Genomic DNA, 27,905 nt, shown 5'->3' with positions numbered 1-27,905 from the left:
AGGGGTATGTATGGCATTTTTCTTTTCAGACCAAAATTATTTTTATCTACAATCTTCATGAACATTCACAGGTATATAGGCCAAGCAATTCTGATCATAGATCTGCCACCCAGGGGTGTCTAGTCCATTACAAGGCCGAGCGGTGAACAATTTAATTATGTCCACCTGAAAAAATACATAAGGGGTATGTATGGCATTTTTCTTTTCAGACCAAATTTATTTTTATCTACAATCTTCATGAACATTCACAGGTATATAGGACAAGCAATTCTGATCATAGATCTGCCACCCAGGGGTGTCTAGTCCATTACTAGGCCGAGCGGTGAACAATTTAATTATGTCCACCTGAAAAAAAACATAAGGGGTATTTATGGCATTTTTCTTTTCAGACCAAATTTATTTTTATCTACAATCTTCATGAACATTCACAGGTATATAGGCCAATCAATTCTGATCATAGATCTGCCACCCAGGGGTGTCTAGTCCATTACTAGGCCGAGCGGTGAACAATTTAATTATGTCCACCTGAAAAAATACATAAGGGGTATGTATGGCATTTTTCTTTTCAGACCAAATTTATTTTTATCTACAATCTTCATGAACATTCACAGGTATATAGGCCAAGGAATTCTGATCATAGATCTGCCACCCAGGGGTGTCTAGTCCATTACTAGGCCGAGCGGTGAACAATTTAATTATGTCCACCTGAAAAAAAACATAAGGGGTATGTATGGCATTTTTCTTTTCAGACCAAATTTATTTTTATCTACAATCTTCATGAACATTCACAGGTATATAGGCCAATCAATTCTGATCATAGATCTGCCACCCAGGGGTGTCTAGTCCATTACTAGGCCGAGCGGTGAACAATTTAATTATGTCCACCTGAAAAAAAACATAAGGGGTATGTATGGCATTTTTCTTTTCAGACCAAATTTATTTTTATCTACAATCTTCATGAACATTCACAGGTATATAGGCCAAGCAATTCTGATCATAGATCTGCCACCCAGGGGTGTCTAGTCCATTACTAGGCCGAGCGGTGAACAATTTAATTATGTCCACCTGAAATAATACATAAGGGGTATGTATGGCATTTTTCTTTTCAGACCAAAATTATTTTTATCTACAATCTTCATGAACATTCACAGGTATATAGGCCAAGCAATTCTGATCATAGATCTGCCACCCAGGGGTGTCTAGTCCATTACAAGGCCGAGCGGTGAACAATTTAATTATGTCCACCTGAAAAAATACATAAGGGGTATGTATGGCATTTTTCTTTTCAGACCAAATTTATTTTTATCTACAATCTTCATGAACATTCACAGGTATATAGGCCAATCAATTCTGATCATAGATCTGCCACCCAGGGGTGTCTAGTCCATTACTAGGCCGAGCAGTGAACAATTTAATTATGTCCACCTGGAAAAAAAACATAAGGGGTATGTATGGCTTTTTTTTTTTTCAGACCAAATTTATTTTTATCTACAATATTCATGAACATTCACAGGTATATAGGCCAATCAATTCTGATCATAGATCTGCCACCCAGGGGTGTCTAGTCCATTACTAGGCCGAGCGGTGAACAATTTAATTATGTCCACCTGAAAAAATACATAAGGGGTATGTATGGCATTTTTCTTTTCAGACCAAAATTATTTTTATCTACAATCTTCATGAACATTCACAGGTATATAGGCCAAGCAATTCTGATCATAGATCTGCCACCCAGGGGTGTCTAGTCCATTACAAGGCCGAGCGGTGAACAATTTAATTATGTCCACCTGAAAAAATACATAAGGGGTATGTATGGCATTTTTCTTTTCAGACCAAATTTATTTTTATCTACAATCTTCATGAACATTCACAGGTATATAGGCCAATCAATTCTGATCATAGATCTGCCACCCAGGGGTGTCTAGTCCATTACTAGGCCGAGCAGTGAACAATTTAATTATGTCCACCTGGAAAAAAAACATAAGGGGTATGTATGGCTTTTTTTTTTTCAGGCCAAATTTATTTTTATCTACAATATTCATGAACATTCACAGGTATATAGGCCAATCAATTCTGATCATAGATCTGCCACCCAGGGGTGTCTAGTCCATTACTAGGCCGAGCGGTGAACAATTTATTATGTCCACCTGAAAAAAAACATAAGGGGTATGGCTTTTTTTTTTTTCAGACCAAATTTATTTTTATCTACAATCTTCATGAGAATGGCTTGTACTACATGCCTGTGAATGTTCATGAAGATTGTAGATAAAAATAATTTTCGTCTGAAAAAAAAAACGCCATACATACCCCTTATGTTTTTTTTCAGGTGGAGATAATTAGATTTGTCACTGCTCGGCCTAGGACTGGACTAGACACACCTGGGTGGCAGATCTCTGATCAGAATGGCTTGTACTACATGCCTGTGAATGTTCATGAAGATTGTAGATAAAAATAATTTTGGTCTGAAAAAAAAAGAAGCCATAAATACCCCTTATGTTTTTTTTCAGGTGGAAATAATTAAATTTGTCACTGCTCGGCCTAGGAATGGACTAGACACACCTGGGTGGCGGATCTCTGATCAGAATGGCTTGTACTACATGCCTGTGAATGTTCATGAAGATTGTAGACAAAAATAATTTTGGTCTGAAAAAAAAACGCCATACATACCCCTTATGTCTTTTTTCAGGTGGAGATAATTAGATTTGTCACTGCTCGGCCTAGGACTGGACTACACACACCTGGGTGGCGGATCTCTGATCAGAATGGCTTGTACTACATGCCTGTGAATGTTCATGAAGATTGTAGATAAAAATAATTTTGGTCTGAAAAAAAAAACGCCATACATACCCCTTATGTTTTTTTTCAGGTGGAGATAATTAGATTTGTCACTGCTCGGCCTAGGACTGGACTACACACACCTGGGTGGCAGATCTCTGATCAGAATGGCTTGTACTACATGCCTGTGAATGTTCATGAAGATTGTAGACAAAAATAAATTTGGTCTGAAAAGAAAAATGCCATACATACCCCTTATGTTTTTTTTCAGGTGGACATAATTAAATTGTTCACCGCTCGGCCTAGTAATGGACTAGACACCCCTGGGTGGCAGATCTATGATCAGAATGGCTTGTACTACATGCCTGTGAATGTTCATGAAGATTGTAGACAAAAATAATTTTGGTTTAAAAAAAAAACGCCATACATACCCCTTATGTTTTTTTTCAGGTGGAGATAATTAGATTTGTCACTGCTCGGCCTAGGACTGGACTACACACACCTGGGTGGCAGATCTCTGATCAGAATGGCTTGTACTACATGCCTGTGAATGTTCATGAAGATTGTAGATAAGAATAATTTTGGTCTGAAAAAAAAAACGCCATACATACCCCTTATGTTTTTTTTCAGGTGGAAATAATTAAATTGTTCACCGCTCGGCCTAGGAATGGACTACACACCTGGGTGGCGGATCTCTGATCAGAATGGCTTGTACTACATGCCTGTGAATGTTCATGAAGATTGTAGACAAAAATAATTTTGGTCTGAAAAAAAAACGCCATACATACCCCTTATGTTTTTTTTCAGGTGGAGATAATTAGATTTGTCACTGCTCGGCCTAGGACTGGACTACACACACCTGGGTGGCAGATCTCTGATCAGAATGGCTTGTACTACATGCCTGTGCATGTTCATGAAGATTGTAGATAAAAATAAATTTGGTCTGAAAAGAAAAATGCCATACATACCCCTTATGTTTTTTTTCAGGTGGAGATAATTAGATTTGTCACTGCTCGGCCTAGGAATGGACTAGACACACCTGGGTGGCAGATCTCTGATCAGAATGGCTTGTACTACATGCCTGTGAATGTTCATGAAGATTGTGATTAAAATAATTTTGGTCTGGAAAAAAAAACGCCATACATACCCCTTATGTTTTTTTTCAGGTGGAGATAATTAGATTTGTCACTGCTCGGCCTAGGAATGGACTAGACACACCTGGGTGGCAGATCTCTGATCAGAATGGCTTGTACTACATGCCTGTGAATGTTCATGAAGATTGTAGACAAAAATAATTTTGGTCTGAAAAAAAAAACGCCATACATACCCCTTATGTTTTTTTTCAGGTGGAAATAATTAAATTTGTCACTGCTCGGCCTAGGAATGGACTAGACACACCTGGGTGGCAGATCTCTGATCAGAATGGCTTGTACTTCGTGAATGTTCATGAAGATTGTAGATAAAAATAATTTTGGTCTGAAAAAAGAAACGCCATACATACTCCTTATGTTTTTTTTCAGGTGGAGATAATTAGATTTGTCACTGCTCGGCCTAGGAATGGACTTGACACCCATGGGTGGCAGATCTCTGATCAGAATGGCTTGTACTACATACCTTTGAATGTTCATGAAGATTGTAGATAAAAATAATTTGGGTCTGAAAAAAAAAAACGCCATACATACCCCTTATGTTTTTTTTCAGGTGGAGATAATTAGATTTGTCACTGCTCGGCCTAGGACTGGACTACACACACCTGGGTGGCAGATCTCTGATCAGAATGGCTTGTACTACATGCCTGTGAATGTTCATGAAGATTGTAGATAAAAATAAATTTGGTCTGAAAAAAAAAAAAGCCATACATACCCCTTATGTTTTTTTTCAGGTGGAAATAATTAAATTTGTCACTGCTCGGCCTAGGAATGGACTAGACACACCTGGGTGGCGGATCTCTGATCAGAATGGCTTGTACTACATGCCTGTGAATGTTCATGAAGATTGTAGATAAAAATAAATTTGGTCTGAAAAGAAAAAAGCCATACATACCCCTTATGTTTTTTTTCAGGTGGAAATAATTAGATTTGTCACTGCTCGGCCTAGGACTGGACTACACACACCTGGGTGGCAGATCTCTGATCAGAATGGCTTGTACTACATGCCTGTGAATGTTCATGAAGATTGTAGATAAAAATAAATTTGGTCTGAAAAGAAAAATGCCATACATACCCCTTATGTTTTTTTTCAGGTGGAAATAATTAAATTGTTCACCGCTCGGCCTAGGAATGGACTAGACACACCTGGGTGGCGGATCTCTGATCAGAATGGCTTGTACTACATGCCTGTGAATGTTCATGAAGATTGTAGACAAAAATAATTTTGGTCTGAAAAAAAAACGCCATACATACCCCTTATGTTTTTTTTCAGGTGGAGATAATTAGATTTGTCACTGCTCGGCCTAGGAATGGACTAGACACACCTGGGTGGCAGATCTCTGATCAGAATGGCTGGTACTACATGCCTGTGAATGTTCATGAAGATTGTAGATTAAAATAATTTTGGTCTGGAAAAAAAAACGCCATACATACCCCTTATGTTTTTTTTCAGGTGGAGATAATTAGATTTGTCACTGCTCGGCCTAGGAATGGACTAGACACACCTGGGTGGCAGATCTCTGATCAGAATGGCTTGTACTACATGCCTGTGAATGTTCATGAAGATTGTAGACAAAAATAATTTTGGTCTGAAAAAAAAAACGCCATACATACCCCTTATGTTTTTTTTCAGGTGGAAATAATTAAATTTGTCACTGCTCGGCCTAGGAATGGACTAGACACACCTGGGTGGCAGATCTCTGATCAGAATGGCTTGTACTTCATGCCTGTGAATGTTCATGAAGATTGTAGATAAAAATAATTTTGGTCTGAAAAAAGAAACGCCATACATACTCCTTATGTTTTTTTTCAGGTGGAGATAATTAGATTTGTCACTGCTCGGCCTAGGAATGGACTTGACACCCATGGGTGGCAGATCTCTGATCAGAATGGCTTGTACTACATACCTTTGAATGTTCATGAAGATTGTAGATAAAAATAATTTGGGTCTGAAAAAAAAAAACGCCATACATACCCCTTATGTTTTTTTTCAGGTGGAGATAATTAGATTTGTCACTGCTCGGCCTAGGACTGGACTACACACACCTGGGTGGCAGATCTCTGATCAGAATGGCTTGTACTACATGCCTGTGAATGTTCATGAAGATTGTAGATAAAAATAAATTTGGTCTGAAAAAAAAAAAAGCCATACATACCCCTTATGTTTTTTTTCAGGTGGAAATAATTAAATTTGTCACTGCTCGGCCTAGGAATGGACTAGACACACCTGGGTGGCGGATCTCTGATCAGAATGGCTTGTACTACATGCCTGTGAATGTTCATGAAGATTGTTGACAAAAATAATTTTGGTTTGAAAAAAAAACGCCATACATACCCCTTATGTTTTTTTTCAGGTGGAGATAATTAGATTTGTCACTGCTCGGCCTAGGACTGGACTACACACACCTGGGTGGCAGATCTCTGATCAGAATGGCTTGTACTACATGCCTGTGAATGTTCATGAAGATTGTAGATAAAAATAATTTTGGTCTGAAAAAAAAAACGCCATACATACCCCTTATGTTTTTTTTCAGGTGGAGATAATTAGATTTGTCACTGCTCGGCCTAGGACTGGACTACACACACCTGGGTGGCAGATCTCTGATCAGAATGGCTTGTACTACATGCCTGTGAATGTTCATGAAGATTGTAGATAAAAATAAATTTGGTCTGAAAAGAAAAATGCCATACATACCCCTTATGTTTTTTTTCAGGTGGACATAATTAAAATTTTCACCGCTCGGCCTAGTAATGGACTAGACACCCCTGGGTGGCAGATCTATGATCAGAATGGCTTGTACTACATGCATGTGAATGTTCATGAAGATTGTAGACAAAAATAATTTTGGTCTGAAAAAAAAACGCCATACATACCCCTTATGTTTTTTTTCAGGTGGAGATAATTAGATTTGTCACTGCTCGGCCTAGGACTGGACTAGACACACCTGGGTGGCAGATCTCTGATCAGAATGGCTTGTACTACATGCCTGTGAATGTTCATGAAGATTGTAGATAAAAATAATTTTCGTCTGAAAAAAAAAACGCCATACATACCCCTTATGTTTTTTTTCAGGTGGAGATAATTAGATTTGTCACTGCTCGGCCTAGGACTGGACTAGACACACCTGGGTGGCAGATCTCTGATCAGAATGGCTTGTACTACATGCCTGTGAATGTTCATGAAGATTGTAGATAAAAATAATTTTGGTCTGAAAAAAAAAGAAGCCATAAATACCCCTTATGTTTTTTTTCAGGTGGAAATAATTAAATGTGTCACTGCTCGGCCTAGGAATGGACTAGACACACCTGGGTGGCGGATCTCTGATCAGAATGGCTTGTACTACATGCCTGTGAATGTTCATGAAGATTGTAGACAAAAATAATTTTGGTCTGAAAAAAAAACGCCATACATACCCCTTATGTCTTTTTTCAGGTGGAGATAATTAGATTTGTCACTGCTCGGCCTAGGACTGGACTACACACACCTGGGTGGCGGATCTCTGATCAGAATGGCTTGTACTACATGCCTGTGAATGTTCATGAAGATTGTAGATAAAAATAATTTTGGTCTGAAAAAAAAAACGCCATACATACCCCTTATGTTTTTTTTCAGGTGGAGATAATTAGATTTGTCACTGCTCGGCCTAGGACTGGACTACACACACCTGGGTGGCAGATCTCTGATCAGAATGGCTTGTACTACATGCCTGTGAATGTTCATGAAGATTGTAGACAAAAATAAATTTGGTCTGAAAAGAAAAATGCCATACATACCCCTTATGTTTTTTTTCAGGTGGACATAATTAAATTGTTCACCGCTCGGCCTAGTAATGGACTAGACACCCCTGGGTGGCAGATCTATGATCAGAATGGCTTGTACTACATGCCTGTGAATGTTCATGAAGATTGTAGACAAAAATAATTTTGGTTTAAAAAAAAAACGCCATACATACCCCTTATGTTTTTTTTCAGGTGGAGATAATTAGATTTGTCACTGCTCGGCCTAGGACTGGACTACACACACCTGGGTGGCAGATCTCTGATCAGAATGGCTTGTACTACATGCCTGTGAATGTTCATGAAGATTGTAGATAAGAATAATTTTGGTCTGAAAAAAAAAACGCCATACATACCCCTTATGTTTTTTTTCAGGTGGAAATAATTAAATTGTTCACCGCTCGGCCTAGGAATGGACTACACACCTGGGTGGCGGATCTCTGATCAGAATGGCTTGTACTACATGCCTGTGAATGTTCATGAAGATTGTAGACAAAAATAATTTTGGTCTGAAAAAAAAACGCCATACATACCCCTTATGTTTTTTTTCAGGTGGAGATAATTAGATTTGTCACTGCTCGGCCTAGGACTGGACTACACACACCTGGGTGGCAGATCTCTGATCAGAATGGCTTGTACTACATGCCTGTGAATGTTCATGAAGATTGTAGATAAAAATAAATTTGGTCTGAAAAGAAAAATGCCATACATACCCCTTATGTTTTTTTTCAGGTGGAGATAATTAGATTTGTCACTGCTCGGCCTAGGAATGGACTAGACACACCTGGGTGGCAGATCTCTGATCAGAATGGCTTGTACTACATGCCTGTGAATGTTCATGAAGATTGTGATTAAAATAATTTTGGTCTGGAAAAAAAAACGCCATACATACCCCTTATGTTTTTTTTCAGGTGGAGATAATTAGATTTGTCACTGCTCGGCCTAGGAATGGACTAGACACACCTGGGTGGCAGATCTCTGATCAGAATGGCTTGTACTACATGCCTGTGAATGTTCATGAAGATTGTAGACAAAAATAATTTTGGTCTGAAAAAAAAAACGCCATACATACCCCTTATGTTTTTTTTCAGGTGGAAATAATTAAATTTGTCACTGCTCGGCCTAGGAATGGACTAGACACACCTGGGTGGCAGATCTCTGATCAGAATGGCTTGTACTTCATGCCTGTGAATGTTCATGAAGATTGTAGATAAAAATAATTTTGGTCTGAAAAAAGAAACGCCATACATACTCCTTATGTTTTTTTTCAGGTGGAGATAATTAGATTTGTCACTGCTCGGCCTAGGAATGGACTTGACACCCATGGGTGGCAGATCTCTGATCAGAATGGCTTGTACTACATACCTTTGAATGTTCATGAAGATTGTAGATAAAAATAATTTGGGTCTGAAAAAAAAAAACGCCATACATACCCCTTATGTTTTTTTTCAGGTGGAGATAATTAGATTTGTCACTGCTCGGCCTAGGACTGGACTACACACACCTGGGTGGCAGATCTCTGATCAGAATGGCTTGTACTACATGCCTGTGAATGTTCATGAAGATTGTAGATAAAAATAAATTTGGTCTGAAAAAAAAAAAAGCCATACATACCCCTTATGTTTTTTTTCAGGTGGAAATAATTAAATTTGTCACTGCTCGGCCTAGGAATGGACTAGACACACCTGGGTGGCGGATCTCTGATCAGAATGGCTTGTACTACATGCCTGTGAATGTTCATGAAGATTGTAGATAAAAATAAATTTGGTCTGAAAAGAAAAAAGCCATACATACCCCTTATGTTTTTTTTCAGGTGGAAATAATTAGATTTGTCACTGCTCGGCCTAGGACTGGACTACACACACCTGGGTGGCAGATCTCTGATCAGAATGGCTTGTACTACATGCCTGTGAATGTTCATGAAGATTGTAGATAAAAATAAATTTGGTCTGAAAAGAAAAATGCCATACATACCCCTTATGTTTTTTTTCAGGTGGAAATAATTAAATTGTTCACCGCTCGGCCTAGGAATGGACTAGACACACCTGGGTGGCGGATCTCTGATCAGAATGGCTTGTACTACATGCCTGTGAATGTTCATGAAGATTGTAGACAAAAATAATTTTGGTCTGAAAAAAAAACGCCATACATACCCCTTATGTTTTTTTTCAGGTGGAGATAATTAGATTTGTCACTGCTCGGCCTAGGAATGGACTAGACACACCTGGGTGGCAGATCTCTGATCAGAATGGCTTGTACTACATGCCTGTGAATGTTCATGAAGATTGTAGATTAAAATAATTTTGGTCTGGAAAAAAAAACGCCATACATACCCCTTATGTTTTTTTTCAGGTGGAGATAATTAGATTTGTCACTGCTCGGCCTAGGAATGGACTAGACACACCTGGGTGGCAGATCTCTGATCAGAATGGCTTGTACTACATGCCTGTGAATGTTCATGAAGATTGTAGACAAAAATAATTTTGGTCTGAAAAAAAAAACGCCATACATACCCCTTATGTTTTTTTTCAGGTGGAAATAATTAAATTTGTCACTGCTCGGCCTAGGAATGGACTAGACACCTGGGTGGCAGATCTCTGATCAGAATGGCTTGTACTTCATGCCTGTGAATGTTCATGAAGATTGTAGATAAAAATAATTTTGGTCTGAAAAAAGAAACGCCATACATACTCCTTATGTTTTTTTTCAGGTGGAGATAATTAGATTTGTCACTGCTCGGCCTAGGAATGGACTTGACACCCATGGGTGGCAGATCTCTGATCAGAATGGCTTGTACTACATACCTTTGAATGTTCATGAAGATTGTAGATAAAAATAATTTGGGTCTGAAAAAAAAAAACGCCATACATACCCCTTATGTTTTTTTTCAGGTGGAGATAATTAGATTTGTCACTGCTCGGCCTAGGACTGGACTACACACACCTGGGTGGCAGATCTCTGATCAGAATGGCTTGTACTACATGCCTGTGAATGTTCATGAAGATTGTAGATAAAAATAAATTTGGTCTGAAAAAAAAAAAAGCCATACATACCCCTTATGTTTTTTTTCAGGTGGAAATAATTAAATTTGTCACTGCTCGGCCTAGGAATGGACTAGACACACCTGGGTGGCGGATCTCTGATCAGAATGGCTTGTACTACATGCCTGTGAATGTTCATGAAGATTGTAGACAAAAATAATTTTGGTTTGAAAAAAAAACGCCATACATACCCCTTATGTTTTTTTTCAGGTGGAGATAATTAGATTTGTCACTGCTCGGCCTAGGACTGGACTACACACACCTGGGTGGCAGATCTCTGATCAGAATGGCTTGTACTACATGCCTGTGAATGTTCATGAAGATTGTAGATAAAAATAATTTTGGTCTGAAAAAAAAAACGCCATACATACCCCTTATGTTTTTTTTCAGGTGGAGATAATTAGATTTGTCACTGCTCGGCCTAGGACTGGACTACACACACCTGGGTGGCAGATCTCTGATCAGAATGGCTTGTACTACATGCCTGTGAATGTTCATGAAGATTGTAGATAAAAATAAATTTGGTCTGAAAAGAAAAATGCCATACATACCCCTTATGTTTTTTTTCAGGTGGACATAATTAAATTTTTCACCGCTCGGCCTAGTAATGGACTAGACACCCCTGGGTGGCAGATCTATGATCAGAATGGCTTGTACTACATGCATGTGAATGTTCATGAAGATTGTAGACAAAAATAATTTTGGTCTGAAAAAAAAACGCCATACATACCCCTTATGTTTTTTTTCAGGTGGAGATAATTAGATTTGTCACTGCTCGGCCTAGGAATGGACTAGACACACCTGGGTGGCAGATCTCTGATCAGAATGGCTTGTACTACATGCCTGTGAATGTTCATGAAGATTGTAGATTAAAATAAATTTGGTCTGAAAAAAAAAACGCCATACATACCCCTTATGTTTTTTTTCAGGTGGAGATAATTAGATTTGTCACTGCTCGGCCTAGGACTAGACTACACACACCTGGGTGGCAGATCTCTGATCAGAATGGCTTGTACTACATGCCTGTGAATGTTCATGAAGATTGTAGATAAAAATAATTTTGGTCTGAAAAAAAAAACGCCATACATACCCCTTATGTTTTTTTTCAGGTGGAGATAATTAGATTTGTCACTGCTCGGCCTAGGACTGGACTACACACACCTGGGTGGCAGATCTCTGATCAGAATGGCTTGTACTACATGCCTGTGAATGTTCATGAAGATTGTAGATAAAAATAAATTTGGTCTGAAAAGAAAAATGCCATACATACCCCTTATGTTTTTTTTCAGGTGGACATAATTAAATTGTTCACCGCTCGGCCTAGTAATGGACTAGACACCCCTGGGTGGCAGATCTATGATCAGAATGGCTTGTACTACATGCCTGTGAATGTTCATGAAGATTGTAGACAAAAATAATTTTGGTCTGAAAAAAAACGCCATACCCCTTATGTTTTTTTTCAGGTGGAGATAATTAGATTTGTCACTGCTCGGCCTAGGACTGGACTACACACACCTGGGTGGCAGATCTCTGATCAGAATGGCTTGTACTACATGCCTGTGAATGTTCATGAAGATTGTAGATAAAAATAAATTTGGTCTGAAAAGAAAAATGCCATACATACCCCTTATGTTTTTTTTCAGGTGGACATAATTAAATTGTTCACCGCTCGGCCTAGTAATGGACTAGACACCCCTGGGTGGCAGATCTATGATCAGAATGGCTTGTACTACATGCCTGTGAATGTTCATGAAGATTGTAGACAAAAATAATTTTGGTCTGAAAAAAAAACGCCATACATACCCCTTATGTTTTTTTTCAGGTGGAGATAATTAGATTTGTCACTGCTCGGCCTAGGACTGGACTACACACACCTGGGTGGCAGATCTCTGATCAGAATGGCTTGTACTACATGCCTGTGAATGTTCATGAAGATTGTAGATAAAAATAATTTTGGTCTGAAAAAAAAAACGCCATACATACCCCTTATGTTTTTTTTCAGGTGGAGATAATTAGATTTGTCACTGCTCGGCCTAGGACTGGACTACACACACCTGGGTGGCAGATCTCTGATCAGAATGGCTTGTACTACATGCCTGTGAATGTTCATGAAGATTGTAGATAAAAATAAATTTGGTCTGAAAAGAAAAATGCCATACATACCCCTTATGTTTTTTTTCAGGTGGACATAATTAAATTGTTCACCGCTCGGCCTAGTAATGGACTAGACACCCCTGGGTGGCAGATCTATGATCAGAATGGCTTGTACTACATGCCTGTGAATGTTCATGAAGATTGTAGACAAAAATAATTTTGGTCTGAAAAAAAACGCCATACCCCTTATGTTTTTTTTCAGGTGGAAATAATTAAATTTGTCACTGCTCGGCCTAGGAATGGACTAGACACACCTGGGTGGCGGATCTCTGATCAGAATGGCTTGTACTACATGCCTGTGAATGTTCATGAAGATTGTAGACAAAAATAATTTTGGTCTGAAAAAAAAACGCCATACATACCCCTTATGTTTTTTTTCAGGTGGAAATAATTAAATTTGTCACTGCTCGGCCTAGGACTGGACTACACACACCTGGGTGGCAGATCTCTGATCAGAATGGCTTGTACTACATGCCTGTGAATGTTCATGAAGATTGTAGATAAAAATAAATTTGGTCTGAAAAGAAAAATGCCATACATACCCCTTATGTTTTTTTTCAGGTGGACATAATTAAATTGTTCACCGCTCGGCCTAGTAATGGACTAGACACCCCTGGGTGGCAGATCTATGATCAGAATGGCTTGTACTACATGCCTGTGAATGTTCATGAAGATTGTAGACAAAAATAATTTTGGTCTGAAAAAAAACGCCATACCCCTTATGTTTTTTTTCAGGTGGAAATAATTAAATTTGTCACTGCTCGGCCTAGGAATGGACTAGACACACCTGGGTGGCGGATCTCTGATCAGAATGGCTTGTACTACATGCCTGTGAATGTTCATGAAGATTGTAGACAAAAATAATTTTGGTCTGAAAAAAAAACGCCATACATACCCCTTATGTTTTTTTTCAGGTGGAAATAATTAAATTTGTCACTGCTCGGCCTAGGACTGGACTACACACACCTGGGTGGCAGATCTCTGATCAGAATGGCTTGTACTACATGCCTGTGAATGTTCATGAAGATTGTAGATAAAAATAAATTTGGTCTGAAAAGAAAAATGCCATACATACCCCTTATGTTTTTTTTCAGGTGGACATAATTAAATTGTTCACCGCTCGGCCTAGTAATGGACTAGACACCCCTGGGTGGCAGATCTATGATCAGAATGGCTTGTACTACATGCCTGTGAATGTTCATGAAGATTGTAGACAAAAATAATTTTGGTCTGAAAAAAAAACGCCATACATACCCCTTATGTTTTTTTTCAGGTGGAGATAATTAGATTTGTCACTGCTCGGCCTAGGACTGGACTACACACACCTGGGTGGCAGATCTCTGATCAGAATGGCTTGTACTACATGCCTGTGAATGTTCATGAAGATTGTAGATAAAAATAAATTTGGTCTGAAAAGAAAAATGCCATACATACCCCTTATGTTTTTTTTCAGGTGGACATAATTAAATTGTTCACCGCTCGGCCTAGTAATGGACTAGACACCCCTGGGTGGCAGATCTATGATCAGAATGGCTTGTACTACATGCCTGTGAATGTTCATGAAGATTGTAGACAAAAATAATTTTGGTCTGAAAAAAAAACGCCATACATACCCCTTATGTTTTTTTTCAGGTGGAGATAATTAGATTTGTCACTGCTCGGCCTAGGACTGGACTACACACACCTGGGTGGCAGATCTCTGATCAGAATGGCTTGTACTACATGCCTGTGAATGTTCATGAAGATTGTAGATAAAAATAAATTTGGTCTGAAAAGAAAAATGCCATACATACCCCTTATGTTTTTTTTCAGGTGGACATAATTAAATTGTTCACCGCTCGGCCTAGTAATGGACTAGACACCCCTGGGTGGCAGATCTATGATCAGAATGGCTTGTACTACATGCCTGTGAATGTTCATGAAGATTGTAGACAAAAATAAATTTGGTCTGAAAAAAAAAAAGCCATACATACCCCTTATGTTTTTTTTCAGGTGGAGATAATTAGATTTGTCACTGCTCGGCCTAGGACTAGACTACACACACCTGGGTGGCAGATCTCTGATCAGAATTGCTTGTACTACATGCCTGTGAATGTTCATGAAGATTGTAGATAAAAATAATTTGGGTCTGAAAAAAAAACCGCCATACAACATACCCCTTATGTTTTTTTTCAGGTGGAGATAATTAGATTTGTCACTGCTCGGCCTAGGAATGGACTTTACACCCATGGGTGGCAGATCTCTGATCAGAATGGCTTGTACTACATGCCTGTGAATGTTCATGAAGATTGTAGACAAAAATAAATTTGGTCTGAAAAAAAAAAAAGCCATACATACCCCTTATGTTTTTTTTCAGGTGGAAATAATTAAATTTGTCACTGCTCGGCCTAGGAATGGACTAGACACACCTGGGTGGCGGATCTCTGATCAGAATGGCTTGTACTACATGCCTGTGAATGTTCATGAAGATTGTAGACAAAAATAATTTTGGTCTGAAAAAAAAACGCCATACATACCCCTTATGTTTTTTTTCAGGTGGAGATAATTAGATTTGTCACTGCTCGGCCTAGGACTGGACTACACACACCTGGGTGGCAGATCTCTGATCAGAATGGCTTGTACTACATGCCTGTGAATGTTCATGAAGATTGTAGATAAAAATAAATTTGGTCTGAAAAGAAAAATGCCATACATACCCCTTATGTTTTTTTTCAGGTGGACATAATTAAATTGTTCACCGCTCGGCCTAGTAATGGACTAGACACCCCTGGGTGGCAGATCTATGATCAGAATGGCTTGTACTACATGCCTGTGAATGTTCATGAAGATTGTAGACAAAAATAATTTTGGTCTGAAAAAAAAACGCCATACATACCCCTTATGTTTTTTTTCAGGTGGAAATAATTAAATTTGTCACTGCTCGGCCTAGGAATGGACTAGACACACCTGGGTGGCAGATCTCTGATCAGAATGGCTTGTACTTCATGCCTGTGAATGTTCATGAAGATTGTAGATAAAAATAAATTTGGTCTGAAAAAAAAAAAACGCCATACATACCCCTTATGTTTTTTTTCAGGTGGAGATAATTAGATTTGTCACTGCTCGGCCTAGGACTAGACTACACACACCTGGGTGGCAGATCTCTGATCAGAATTGCTTGTACTACATGCCTGTGAATGTTCATGAAGATTGTAGATAAAAATAATTTGGGTCTGAAAAAAAAACCGCCATACAACATACCCCTTATGTTTTTTTTCAGGTGGAGATAATTAGATTTGTCACTGCTCGGCCTAGGAATGGACTTTACACCCATGGGTGGCAGATCTCTGATCAGAATGGCTTGTACTACATGCCTGTGAATGTTCATGAAGATTGTAGACAAAAATAAATTTGGTCTGAAAAAAAAAAAAGCCATACATACCCCTTATGTTTTTTTTCAGGTGGAAATAATTAAATTTGTCACTGCTCGGCCTAGGAATGGACTAGACACACCTGGGTGGCGGATCTCTGATCAGAATGGCTTGTACTACATGCCTGTGAATGTTCATGAAGATTGTAGACAAAAATAATTTTGGTCTGAAAAAAAAACGCCATACATACCCCTTATGTTTTTTTTCAGGTGGAAATAATTAAATTTGTCACTGCTCGGCCTAGGAATGGACTAGACACACCTGGGTGGCAGATCTCTGATCAGAATGGCTTGTACTACATGCCTGTGAATGTTCATGAAGATTGTAGACAAAAATAATTTTGGTCTGAAAAAAAAACGCCATACATACCCCTTATGTTTTTTTTCAGGTGGAGATAATTAGATTTGTCACTGCTCGGCCTAGGACTGGACTACACACACCTGGGTGGCAGATCTCTGATCAGAATGGCTTGTACTACATGCCTGTGAATGTTCATGAAGATTGTAGATAAAAATAATTTTGGTCTGAAAAAAAAAACGCCATACATACCCCTTATGTTTTTTTTCAGGTGGAGATAATTAGATTTGTCACTGCTCGGCCTAGGACTGGACTACACACACCTGGGTGGCAGATCTCTGATCAGAATGGCTTGTACTACATGCCTGTGAATGTTCATGAAGACTGTTGATAAAAATAAATTTGGTCTGAAAAGAAAAATGCCATACATACCCCTTATGTTTTTTTTCAGGTGGACATAATTAAATTGTTCACCGCTCGGCCTAGTAATGGACTAGACACCCCTGGGTGGCAGATCTATGATCAGAATGGCTTGTACTACATGCCTGTGAATGTTCATGAAGATTGTAGACAAAAATAATTTTGGTCTGAAAAAAAAACGCCATACATACCCCTTATGTTTTTTTTCAGGTGGAAATAATTAAATTTGTCACTGCTCGGCCTAGGAATGGACTAGACACACCTGGGTGGCGGATCTCTGATCAGAATGGCTTGTACTACATGCCTGTGAATGTTCATGAAGATTGTAGACAAAAATAATTTTGGTCTGAAAAAAAAAACGCCATACATACCCCTTATGTTTTTTTTCAGGTGGAAATAATTAAATTTGTCACTGCTCGGCCTAGGAATGGACTAGACACACCTGGGTGGCAGATCTCTGATCAGAATGGCTTGTACTTCATGCCTGTGAATGTTCATGAAGATTGTAGATAAAAATAAATTTGGTCTGAAAAAAAAAAAACGCCATACATACCCCTTATGTTTTTTTTCAGGTGGAGATAATTAGATTTGTCACTGCTCGGCCTAGGACTAGACTACACACACCTGGGTGGCAGATCTCTGATCAGAATTGCTTGTACTACATGCCTGTGAATGTTCATGAAGATTGTAGATAAAAATAATTTGGGTCTGAAAAAAAAACCGCCATACAACATACCCCTTATGTTTTTTTTCAGGTGGAGATAATTAGATTTGTCACTGCTCGGCCTAGGAATGGACTTTACACCCATGGGTGGCAGATCTCTGATCAGAATGGCTTGTACTACATGCCTGTGAATGTTCATGAAGATTGTAGATAAAAATAAATTTGGTCTTAAAAAAAAAACGCCATACATACCCCTTATGTTTTTTTTCAGGTGGAGATAATTAGATTTGTCACTGTTCGGCCTAGGAATGGACTAGACACACCTGGGTGGCAGATCTCTGATCAGAATGGCTTGTACTACATGCATGTGGATGTTCATGAAGATTGTAGATAAAAATAATTTTGGTCTGAAAAAAAAATGCCATACATACCCCTTATGTTTTTTTTCAGGTGGAGATAATTAAATTTGTCACTGCTCGGCCTAGGACTGGACTACACACACCTGGGTGGCAAATCTCTGATCAGAATGGCCTGTACTACATGCCTGTGAATGTTCATGAAGATTGTAGATAAAAATAATTTTGGTCTGGAAAAAAAAAAGCCATACATACCCCTTATGGTTTTTTTTCAGGTGGAGATAATTAGATTTGTCACTGCTCGGCCTAGGAATGGACTTGACACCCATGGGTGGCAGATCTCTGATCAGAATGGCTTGTACTACATACCTTTGAATGTTCATGAAGATTGTAGATAAAAATAAATTTGGTCTGAAAAAAAAAACGCCATACATACCCCTTATGTTTTTTTTCAGGTGGAAATAATTAAATTTGACACTGCTCAGCCTAGGACTGGACTAGACACACCTGGGTGGCAGATCTCTGATCAGAATGGCTTGTACTACATGCCTGTGAATGTTCATGAAGATTGTAGATAAAAATAATTTTGGTCTGGAAAAAAAAACGCCATACATACCCCTTATGTTTTTTTTCAGGTGGAGATAATTAGATTTGTCACTGCTCGGCCTAGGAATGGACTAGACACACCTGGGTGGCAGATCTCTGATCAGAATGGCTTGTACTACATGCCTGTGAATGTTCATGAAGATTGTAGACAAAAATAATTTTGGTCTGAAAAAAAAAACGCCATACATACCCCTTATGTTTTTTTTCAGGTGGAAATAATTAAATTTGTCACTGCTCGGCCTAGGAATGGACTAGACACACCTGGGTGGCAGATCTCTGATCAGAATGGCTTGTACTTCATGCCTGTGAATGTTCATGAAGATTGTAGATAAAAATAAATTTGGTCTGAAAAAAAAAAAACGCCATACATACCCCTTATGTTTTTTTTCAGGTGGAGATAATTAGATTTGTCACTGCTCGGCCTAGGAATGGACTTGACACCCATGGGTGGCAGATCTCTGATCAGAATTGCTTGTACTACATGCCTGTGAATGTTCATGAAGATTGTTGATAAAAATAAATTTGGTCTGAAAAGAAAAATGCCATACATACCCCTTATGTTTTTTTTCAGGTGGACATAATTAAATTGTTCACCGCTCGGCCTAGTAATGGACTAGACACCCCTGGGTAGGGATGGGAATTTCGACTAATTTTAAAACCTAGTAACCTAACCGGATCCTACTCGAGTAACAGATTACTCAAAAAAAATATTACTCAAAAAAAGATACCGCCCAGACAGAGTGCATTTAATCACGGCCCCCTCGGAGGGGAATACGTTTTTTTCCGCCGTTATTACCGTGGCGGTGCTTTCATGTCTCTTCCATGTCCTTGCAAAAAACATATTTAAAAGCTGATGTGTGGTTGGATGCATTACTTACCATCAGATTGAATAACCCACAGGTTTTCATTAAGCTATCGGAATCGAAAAACGCAGCCTTTTAATGTGGATGCACTGCCCAGCTCATAGCCTATTAAGCCTAACGTTAGGCTACTCTGAAAACTCTAAGCCTACAATATGCAACCAGACCTCTAATTTACTAATCAAAATTAAGTATTAAACCAAGCCTTTACTGCCGATGCCGGATAACAAGTGAATTAATTTTTAGCGCTATATAAAAAGCACCGCGGCACTCACTGCCTATTTCCAATTTATTGGACAATAATGGATGTTTCGGCGTCAAGCCTTCATTAGAGAAATGTCCATGCAAAACTAAATAGATTTATTGAACAATAGGCCTATTCATTCAATATTTATTGGCTGGAAAACTATAGGAGTAGGCTATACGCGCATGGACCTGTGCTGGTACTCGCTGTCTTTTTCAGCACCACCTCATTACCAACATGATTAGCCTACCGCAAAATGATGGGAGTGCTGCGTGGAGCCAGAGTACAAAGTCCACTCACACCACTGCCTACTATGCACAGTATGCAGATAAACAAAACCAGAGACCCGGTACCAGCGTTTAATTGTCAAAACAAAACAAATGAAGTGGCATATATACAGTATAGGATTAAGGCTATACTCACTAGTTCTCTCCTACGCTGTAACAGGTTTGAAAGTCCGAGGCTCGATCCATAAAATGCTTTAACACTATGCAAAACCACGGTGTAGTTTGATCCGAAAATGCTTAACAGTACGGAAAACCGAACCATGGACAGCTAGCATTAGCAAGCCCATGGGCTAATTGTTGCTAGTTTTTTGACCACGTAACTTTGCATCCAAGAACTGTGTCCATGTAAATAAATATAGCTTTTAAAACGTAACCAGTTAGATGGCTAGACAGTAGTCAACTAGTAATCAGTCATCACTACCCCTGACAGCTGGCTGCATTTATTATTTTTACGATCGGTGCACTTTCAGATATTCCGTTTAATAGCCAGGCAGGGGGGTCCCCCGGGATCCCCAGACAGCGGACGAGTCATGCCCTATCTAATATATCTGATCATTGGTTGCCTGTAAGAGCCGCATTGACGTTGGCAGCGCCTTTCTGAAAAGTTGAGATGGCAATGTTTTCAAAAAGCCTGAGCGCTCGAAAAAAGACTCTGTATACAGCGCTTTTCTCCAGGCAGCCGCCAACGCTCTATCCTCTTTGGTAACAATTGAAAAAGGACACGGCCAAACATGCCATATTGTATAACCTTTAGATTAACCGAGTAGTGTTTATTTTCCGACTAGCAGATCTCGAGTACTCGGTTAACCGTGCACATCCCTAGTCTTTACTGAACTGTGCCTGTAGCCCTAGACAGATGTCACCTGTACCAGTAGCTCTAGACAGATGTCACCTGTACCAGTAGCTCTTGACAGATGTCACTTGTACCAGTAGCCCTAGACAGATGTCACCTGTACCAGTAGCTCTAGACAGATGTCACCTGTACCAGTAGCTCTAGACATATGTCACGTGTACCAGTAGCTGTAGACAGATGTCACCTGTACCAGTAGCTCTAGACAGATGTCACCTGTACCAGTAGCTGTAGACAGATGTCACCTGTACCAGTAGCCCTAGACAGATGTCACCTGTACCAGTAGCTCTAGACAGATGTCACCTGTACCTGTACCAGTAGCTCTAGACAGATGTCACCTGTACCAGTAGCTCTAGACAGATGTCCCCTGTACCAGTAGCTGTAGACAGACGTCACCTGTACCAGTAGCTGTAGACAGACGTCACCTGTACCAGTAGCTGTAGACAGACGTCACCTGTACCAGTAGCTCTAGACAGACGTCACCTGTACCAGTAGCTGTAGACAGATGTCACCTGTACCAGTAGCTCTAGACAGACGTCACCTGTACCAGTAGCTCTAGACAGATGTCACCTGTACCAGTAGCTCTAGACAGATGTCACCTGTACCTGTACCAGTAGCTCTAGACAGATGTCACCTGTACCAGTAGCTCTAGACAGACGTCACCTGTACCAGTAGCTCTAGACAGATGTCACCTGTACCAGTAGCTCTAGACAGATGTCACCTGTACCTGTACCAGTAGCTCTAGACAGATGTCACCTGTACCAGTAGCTCTAGACAGATGTCACCTGTACCAGTAGCTCTAGACAGACGTCACCTGTACCAGTAGCTCTAGACAGATGTCACCTGTACCAGTAGCTCTAGACAGACGTCATTTGCCCCTGCACCCCTAGACTGATCTCACCTTTCAGGCCAGCCAGCGCCTCCCCCACCCTCCTCAGAGTGACCGCACCCTCCTCCACGTCCTTCAGGGTGACTGACGGAGGACCAGGGCTGGCGGACGACAGGGGGGAGGAGTCTCTCTTCAGCCGCTCCACGTACTCCTCCAGCTCCCTGAGAGAGAGAGAGAGAGAGAGAGAGAGAGAGGAGTGAACACGCGTCCGCCATGTTTATTTTCAATTCCCCCCCCCCCGTCTTCCAGGCTCGTCACCGCCCCTCGTCACTCGAATGTTTGTTTTTGTTTTCGCCGTCTACCACACCTTACTGAACGAGGTCAATTCCAGGGATATTCTGTCAGAGAGGAGGGTTGAGACACAGTATGGCGTTCTGCCAGCAGGCAAACCTGTTATACAGGTTCAGTAGCTCAACAAGTGTGTCTGTCAACCAGTGTTGATAGCTCTCGTCTAAGTAAGACAACAGCCATAAAAGCCCCCACGGCCAGAGGGCCTCCGGACAGGTGTCCTGCACTGAGACAACTGTATCTCTCCCTCACACTCAACCCTCGTCCCGTCTGGGGGAGATCTGAGGTAAAAACGCCCGTCACGTCTAGAAGCTCCGAGGAGACTGACTCCGAGGAGACTGACTCCAGTCGAAGCGAAACCGCAGAATCAAGCGTGCGCATGTCTGAGGCTCAGCCCACGAGGGAAGATCAAACGAGCGACGCCGAGCGAGCGTGAGAAAGTCTCGATAAGAAGGCGAGACCGGAAGGACACAAGCTTGTGGCGGTAACGAGAGTTGAGGGGTCACAGGCATGGCTTCTCACCAACCCACCCGTTGAGAGCACCGCCCGTGGAACCATCGCCCCCAAGGAACATAATAAGTCACTGAGATTCCCATTAGCAGTCAGTAACTTGAAGAGAATTACAACATTAATAGGCATGTATTGGCTGGGAGCCAAAGCCTTATGCCAACAGTAGCTCTGCTGGAGTATTGTGTTCAGTTCGCTACTGTATCATGTAGTCAGACTCCCTCACTCATCACTTCTCCTCAAACATATGGGAAGTACATTTTATTAATATAGCACCTTTCACAGACAAGGGTCAGAACGTGCTTCACACATAATCAATAATTTGAAAAAAATAAACAAAAATAAAAAGCCCAATAACAAAAAACAAGGACGAGGAAACACATGAAAAGAACACAGGAGACTAGACAAAGGCCGGTCTGAAAAGATGAGTCTAGCTGAGTTTTAAAAGAGTCAACATAATTGTTGCGACATAACATCGGCCACTACCATCGGTGAATGTCATTTTATTTGCAGATGCGCCGATGGCAGTCAACAAGGCCAACATCGGCCGATGCTGATGTTCGGCCGATGCATTGGTGAATCCCTACCAAATATCAAGGTCAATGGACATATTTAATGGGTGAGGTGTCTCTACAGACCTCTGAGCACCTCAGGTTCATAATAATATAAGTCCCTGTCTGGTGTGGGGACTTCCTGTCGTTGTGCCATACGGGCCAGCAAAGCCTGGTCCGCCTCATGTAACAGGCCGCATTCTCACCGGGGAACGCCGAGAGCAAACCGGCTTCCATTACTCGTCGAGCAAAAATGTGAATGGAAGACATTATCTCGCATTCCTTGGATCTAATTGGCCAGACTACTTCTAGTCAAAACACGTGCGTTCCTTCTTTTCTTTCATCGCCGGCAGCAGCTGCAGCCAAACCGCGATGGGAGTCGGGGGGGTGACCGCTCGTCTCAAAAGCCGGGTGGGCAGAGCGAGGAATTCGCCTTATTCACCTCAGCTGCCATATTGGTCAGTCTGACGTAATGAGGGGTGCGGATGCAGAAGTGCCCGTTGACTTCAATGTTAAAAGTTCACTGTAAAAACACCACTTCAAATTAGTCAAAATAACAGGCTGAATACACTATCGGGTTTACAAACTCATCATAACCAGACTCTGATTGTTTTTCACTGCCGTTGTTTCCGCGTTTGGAAATACATGGGAGTGAATGCAGCTGACGGCTAACTATGGCTCATTCACCTCCATGTGTCTCCAAACGCGAAAATAACGGCAGTGAAAAACAATCAGAGTCTGGTAATGATGAGTTTGTAACCCCGATAGTGTATTCAGCCTGTTATTTTGACTATTTTGGTTCTTGAAGTGGTGTTTTTACAGCAAACTTTTAACATTGAAGTCAACGGGCACTTCTGCATCCACACCCCCAATTACGTCAGACTGACCAATATGGCTGCCAGATGAATAAGGCGAATAAGAGGAAGACCCTGGAGAACCACATCAACAACAACATCAACAACAACATCAACAACGGATGTAGACACACGGACGACGGAGCTGTCCTCCAGAGCGATGGGGGAGGGAGGGCGACATGGACGGAGAGAGGGAAGGACGATGGGAGGGGGGGGGGGGGGGGGCGTGGACAGATGAAGCTGGTTAACCCCGCGGTAGTCGTTCTCCGTAGGAAATAAATAAAAAAAACATCTGTAACAAGTAAACATCCCAACGGAGAAGCGATCGGACAGAGAGAGGAGGGAGTGCGGGGGCGTGCGGTTTTACCCGAGCTGCGTGAGCACCCTCTCCTCGGTGGTCAGGTACTTCAGCCTCTCGTCGCCCACGGCGGCTCTCTGCCGGCGGCCCGGCTCCTCGGGGCCCCGTGGCCTCCCCTCCGCGGCCCTCAGCCGCTCGGCCGCCATGGAAGCCAGCTCCTCCGCCATCATCCTCAGCATGGCGCGCACGCTCTCCTGGTTCTGCACCTGGGGACGGAGAACCGCGCCGCGTCACTTCGTGACGGCGCACCGGCGGAACAGCACGCGCCGTGCTAGGGATGTGCACAGCTCGCATTTTTCACGGTCGATTAATCAGTGGGTGGTATAATCGATTAATCGATTAATCGCTTTTTTTTGCCGATATTCATTTTAAAATTCGTAAAAGTAGTAAACACAATTCCATGGATTTCAACGCTGTAATTTAGCCCCCATTCCATTCAGTATAGTGCTACAGAACTGTTGATGCATCACATTGGTTCTGTTCAATTCAAATATTTATAATCGACTTTGACCGTCATGAACGATTAATCGTTTAATTGGACCCACCCCTATACCGCACAACTTGTTCCGTCGCATCCCCTGGCTCTCCTGGTTCTCCGTCAGGGAACCCGCAAACGAATCTAGATCTAGTCAAGTCGGCGCCTAAAGACACAAACCCAACGACCGGACCCAACCCCGGCTGCGTAGCCTCGCCGCGGTCCGCACCTGCATCTGACGTAGCAGCTGCAGCTGCAGCCGGAGGTCCGTGACGTTCCTCTGGGCGGAGGACAGGGCGGTGCGCAGCCCCGCGTCTGGGGGAGGGGCCTGGGGGGAGGCGCCAGAGACGTCTGTCCGGGGGTCGGGGCTCCTGGCTGCAGGTCGATATTTTGTTTGGTGTTATAACACGATGATGTAGGGGGTTATAAGGAGACAGGTCTACGGTTCCTGGTAGAGTCATTAGTAATCGGGCACTTACCCAAGCTGCTGTTGACGGGGAGGTTAGCTGTCTTCCCGTCTCTCTCGCTGATAGCTGGGCCTATGGCTAGCGCGTGCTGAACCAGGCCGGTCAAACTGGCGATCTGTTGCTCCATGGCCTTCATCCGCTCGCTGGAAAACACGACACATATTCAAGCCTTAGGCCGAGTATGATTCATATGCCCGACCGATTCCTTTGAGTTTGTCTGTAAACAGGTCACATGATCAGACAGGTCACATGCGATTGACAGACCATCATCCCTCCCTTCCTCTCCCTCCTCCTCCTCCTCCGCTCACCTGGTCTGGGGGTCGCTGGGGGTCATGTGACCCTGGAGCGGCCTGTCGTGAGGCCCCGCGGGGAAGTCTACGAACGCGGACGACGAGGAGGACGACGACACGCTGCTCCTGGTCCTGCCGACCACCTCCGCCGCGCCGCTGCCGTCCCGCCTCAGGGAGCGCCGCACGGGGGACATCCGCTCCGGCGTCACGCGACCGTGGGCGGCGGCGGCGGAGTGGCCGTCAATCATCCTGTGAGGGGAGGGGGGCGGGCTTCTGAGGCCCAGTGGGGGGAGCTGACTCTCGCCGTACCTCCTGGACTTCTGCCTGTGGAAACGGGGGTAGGTCAGGTAGGTCAGGTAGGTCAGGCAGGTCAGGTAGGTCAGGAAGGCCAGGCAGGTCAGGTAGGCCTGGCAGGTCAGGTAGGTCAGGCAGGTCAGGTAGGTCAGGTAGGCCAGGCAGGTCAGGCAGGTCAGGTAGGTCAGGTAGGCCAGGCAGGTCAGGTAGGCCAGGCAGGTCAGGTAGGTCAGGTAGGCCAGGCAGGTCAGGTTCCAGACCTTTTAATTGATCAAATCTATCTTTAGGGAAGGTTTCTCACACACACAGCTTTGGCCTTGTGTAAAGAACTAAGAAAACCCCTTGAAAGCAGAATTCCCACTGATGTTTTTTTAAATTTAGTCCAAATTTTTATCTCTATATATGTCTATATTTAAATTTAGTCCAAGACTTGGTTTAAACTGTGTCTGGGACATTGGCAGGGACGGACTGGGACAAAAATTCAGCCCTGGCATCTTGGCCCAGACCGGCCCACAGGACTGGACTGGGTGAATATTTCCTACCGGGAAATGTAGCCCCAGTCGGCCCACTAGACGAGCCGACGCGGTGAGATGGAACACCTTCAGTTTCGTTTTGTTGACGGGGGGGGGGGGGGGGGGGGGGGTGCTGCTGCGCGATTTGTTGACGGGGGGGGGGGGGGGGGGTGCTGCTGCGCGATTCGTTGACGGGGGGGGGGGGGTTGCTGCTGCGCGATTTGTTGACGGACGGACGGGGGGGGTGCTGCTGCGGATCTCTAACGGCCCACGTAAATGACACCTGAAACTTACAGAGGGAGGGGTGGGGCCTACATATGATTGGGCCAGCCCAGTGTCAGTATAGAAAATGGACCAATGGGCCGCTGTCCCTGCTCTATGGGCCGTTCGTTAGCTCGTTTTTTTAGATCGGCCCACAAGTAGGTCCGGCCCACCGGGCATTTGCCCGGTACGCCACATGGCCAGTCCGGCCCTGGACATTGGCCACAACGGCCACTCCCATGGCCACCAACCATACAATCCAAAACAAACAAAAAATAATACAAAATGTCATGGGACAACAATAACCCTTATTTGTTCCTATGATGCGTGGTCTACCTGTAGAGAGAGTGCTGCAGCTCCAGGGTATCTCCGTAGGTCTTACTGGAGACGCGCTGCTGCTGGAGGCCCACACCTGAGTCCACCACGTCAGCCTGCTGGGCGGAGCCGCTGCCCTGGAGGCCGGGGTAGGGGTCCGGGTACAGACCGCCCTCGCCACGCACCAGCAGTGCCACGCTCTTACTGCCACCCATATCCTCATCTACAGGAAGGAAGGAAGGAAGGAAGGAAGGAAGGAAAGGAGGAAAGGAAGGAAGGAAGGAGGAAAGGAAGGAAGGAAGGAAGGAGGAAAGGAAGGAGGAAAGGAAGGAAGGAAGGAAGGAAGGAAGGAAGGAAAGAAGGAAGGAAGGAAAGGAGGAAAGAAAGGAAGGAAGGAGGAAAGGAAGGAAGGAAGGAGGAAAGGAAGGAGGAAAGGAAGGAAGGAAGGAAGGAAGGAAGGAAGGAAGGAAGAAAAGAAGGAAGAAAAGAAGGAAGGAAGGAAGGAAGGAAGGAAGGAAGGAAGGAAGGAAGGAAGGAAGGAAGGAAGGAAGGAAGGAAGGAAAGGAGGAAAGGAAGGAAGGAAGGAGGAAAGGAAGGAAGGAAGGAGGAAAGGAAGGAGGAAAGGAAGGAAGGAAGGAAGGAAGGAAGGAAGGAAGGAAGGAAGGAAGGAAGGAAGAAAAGAAGGAAGGAAGGAAAGGAGGAAAGAAAGGAAGGAAGGAGGAAAGGAAGGAAGGAAGGAAGGAGGAAAGGAAGGAAGGAAGAAAAGAAGGAAGGAAGGAAGGAAGGAAGGAAGGAAGGAAGGAAGGAAGGAAGGAAGGAAGGAAGGAAGGAAGGAAGAAAGAAAGGAAGGAATGGATTTGGTGGTTAACATGTAATTTTAAATACATAACCATAATGTGGCTGGTTTCCTATAGATGAAGTAAGCCTAGTTTTGGAGGAAGAGTTTTAATGGAGG

General features: G+C 42.5%; 1 protein-coding gene across 1 annotated transcript in view; it reads right to left on the bottom strand.

Annotated features, from left to right (window-relative positions):
* The window catches only part of LOC311325590 (sickle tail protein homolog), a gene marked incomplete at its 3' end in the record, with an annotated part of 54,022 nt that overhangs the window by 15,151 nt on the left and 10,966 nt on the right, over positions 1-27,905 (bottom strand). The window contains exons 6-11 of the mRNA XM_084458311.1: positions 26,972-27,173; positions 25,587-25,892; positions 25,291-25,421; positions 25,041-25,186; positions 24,346-24,542; positions 21,791-21,939 (exon numbers count right to left, since the gene is read on the bottom strand). Coding sequence (XP_084314437.1) covers positions 21,791-21,939; positions 24,346-24,542; positions 25,041-25,186; positions 25,291-25,421; positions 25,587-25,892; positions 26,972-27,173 — 1,131 coding nt within the window. The remainder of the gene's footprint in view (positions 1-21,790; positions 21,940-24,345; positions 24,543-25,040; positions 25,187-25,290; positions 25,422-25,586; positions 25,893-26,971; positions 27,174-27,905) is intronic.

This window comes from Borostomias antarcticus (genome assembly GCF_949987555.1).
Source record: "Borostomias antarcticus genome assembly, chromosome: 24".
Classification (NCBI taxonomy): Eukaryota; Metazoa; Chordata; class Actinopteri; order Stomiiformes; family Stomiidae; genus Borostomias; species Borostomias antarcticus.
Note: the sequence above shows the minus strand (reverse complement) of the source record. Positions and strands in the feature narration are given on the sequence as shown.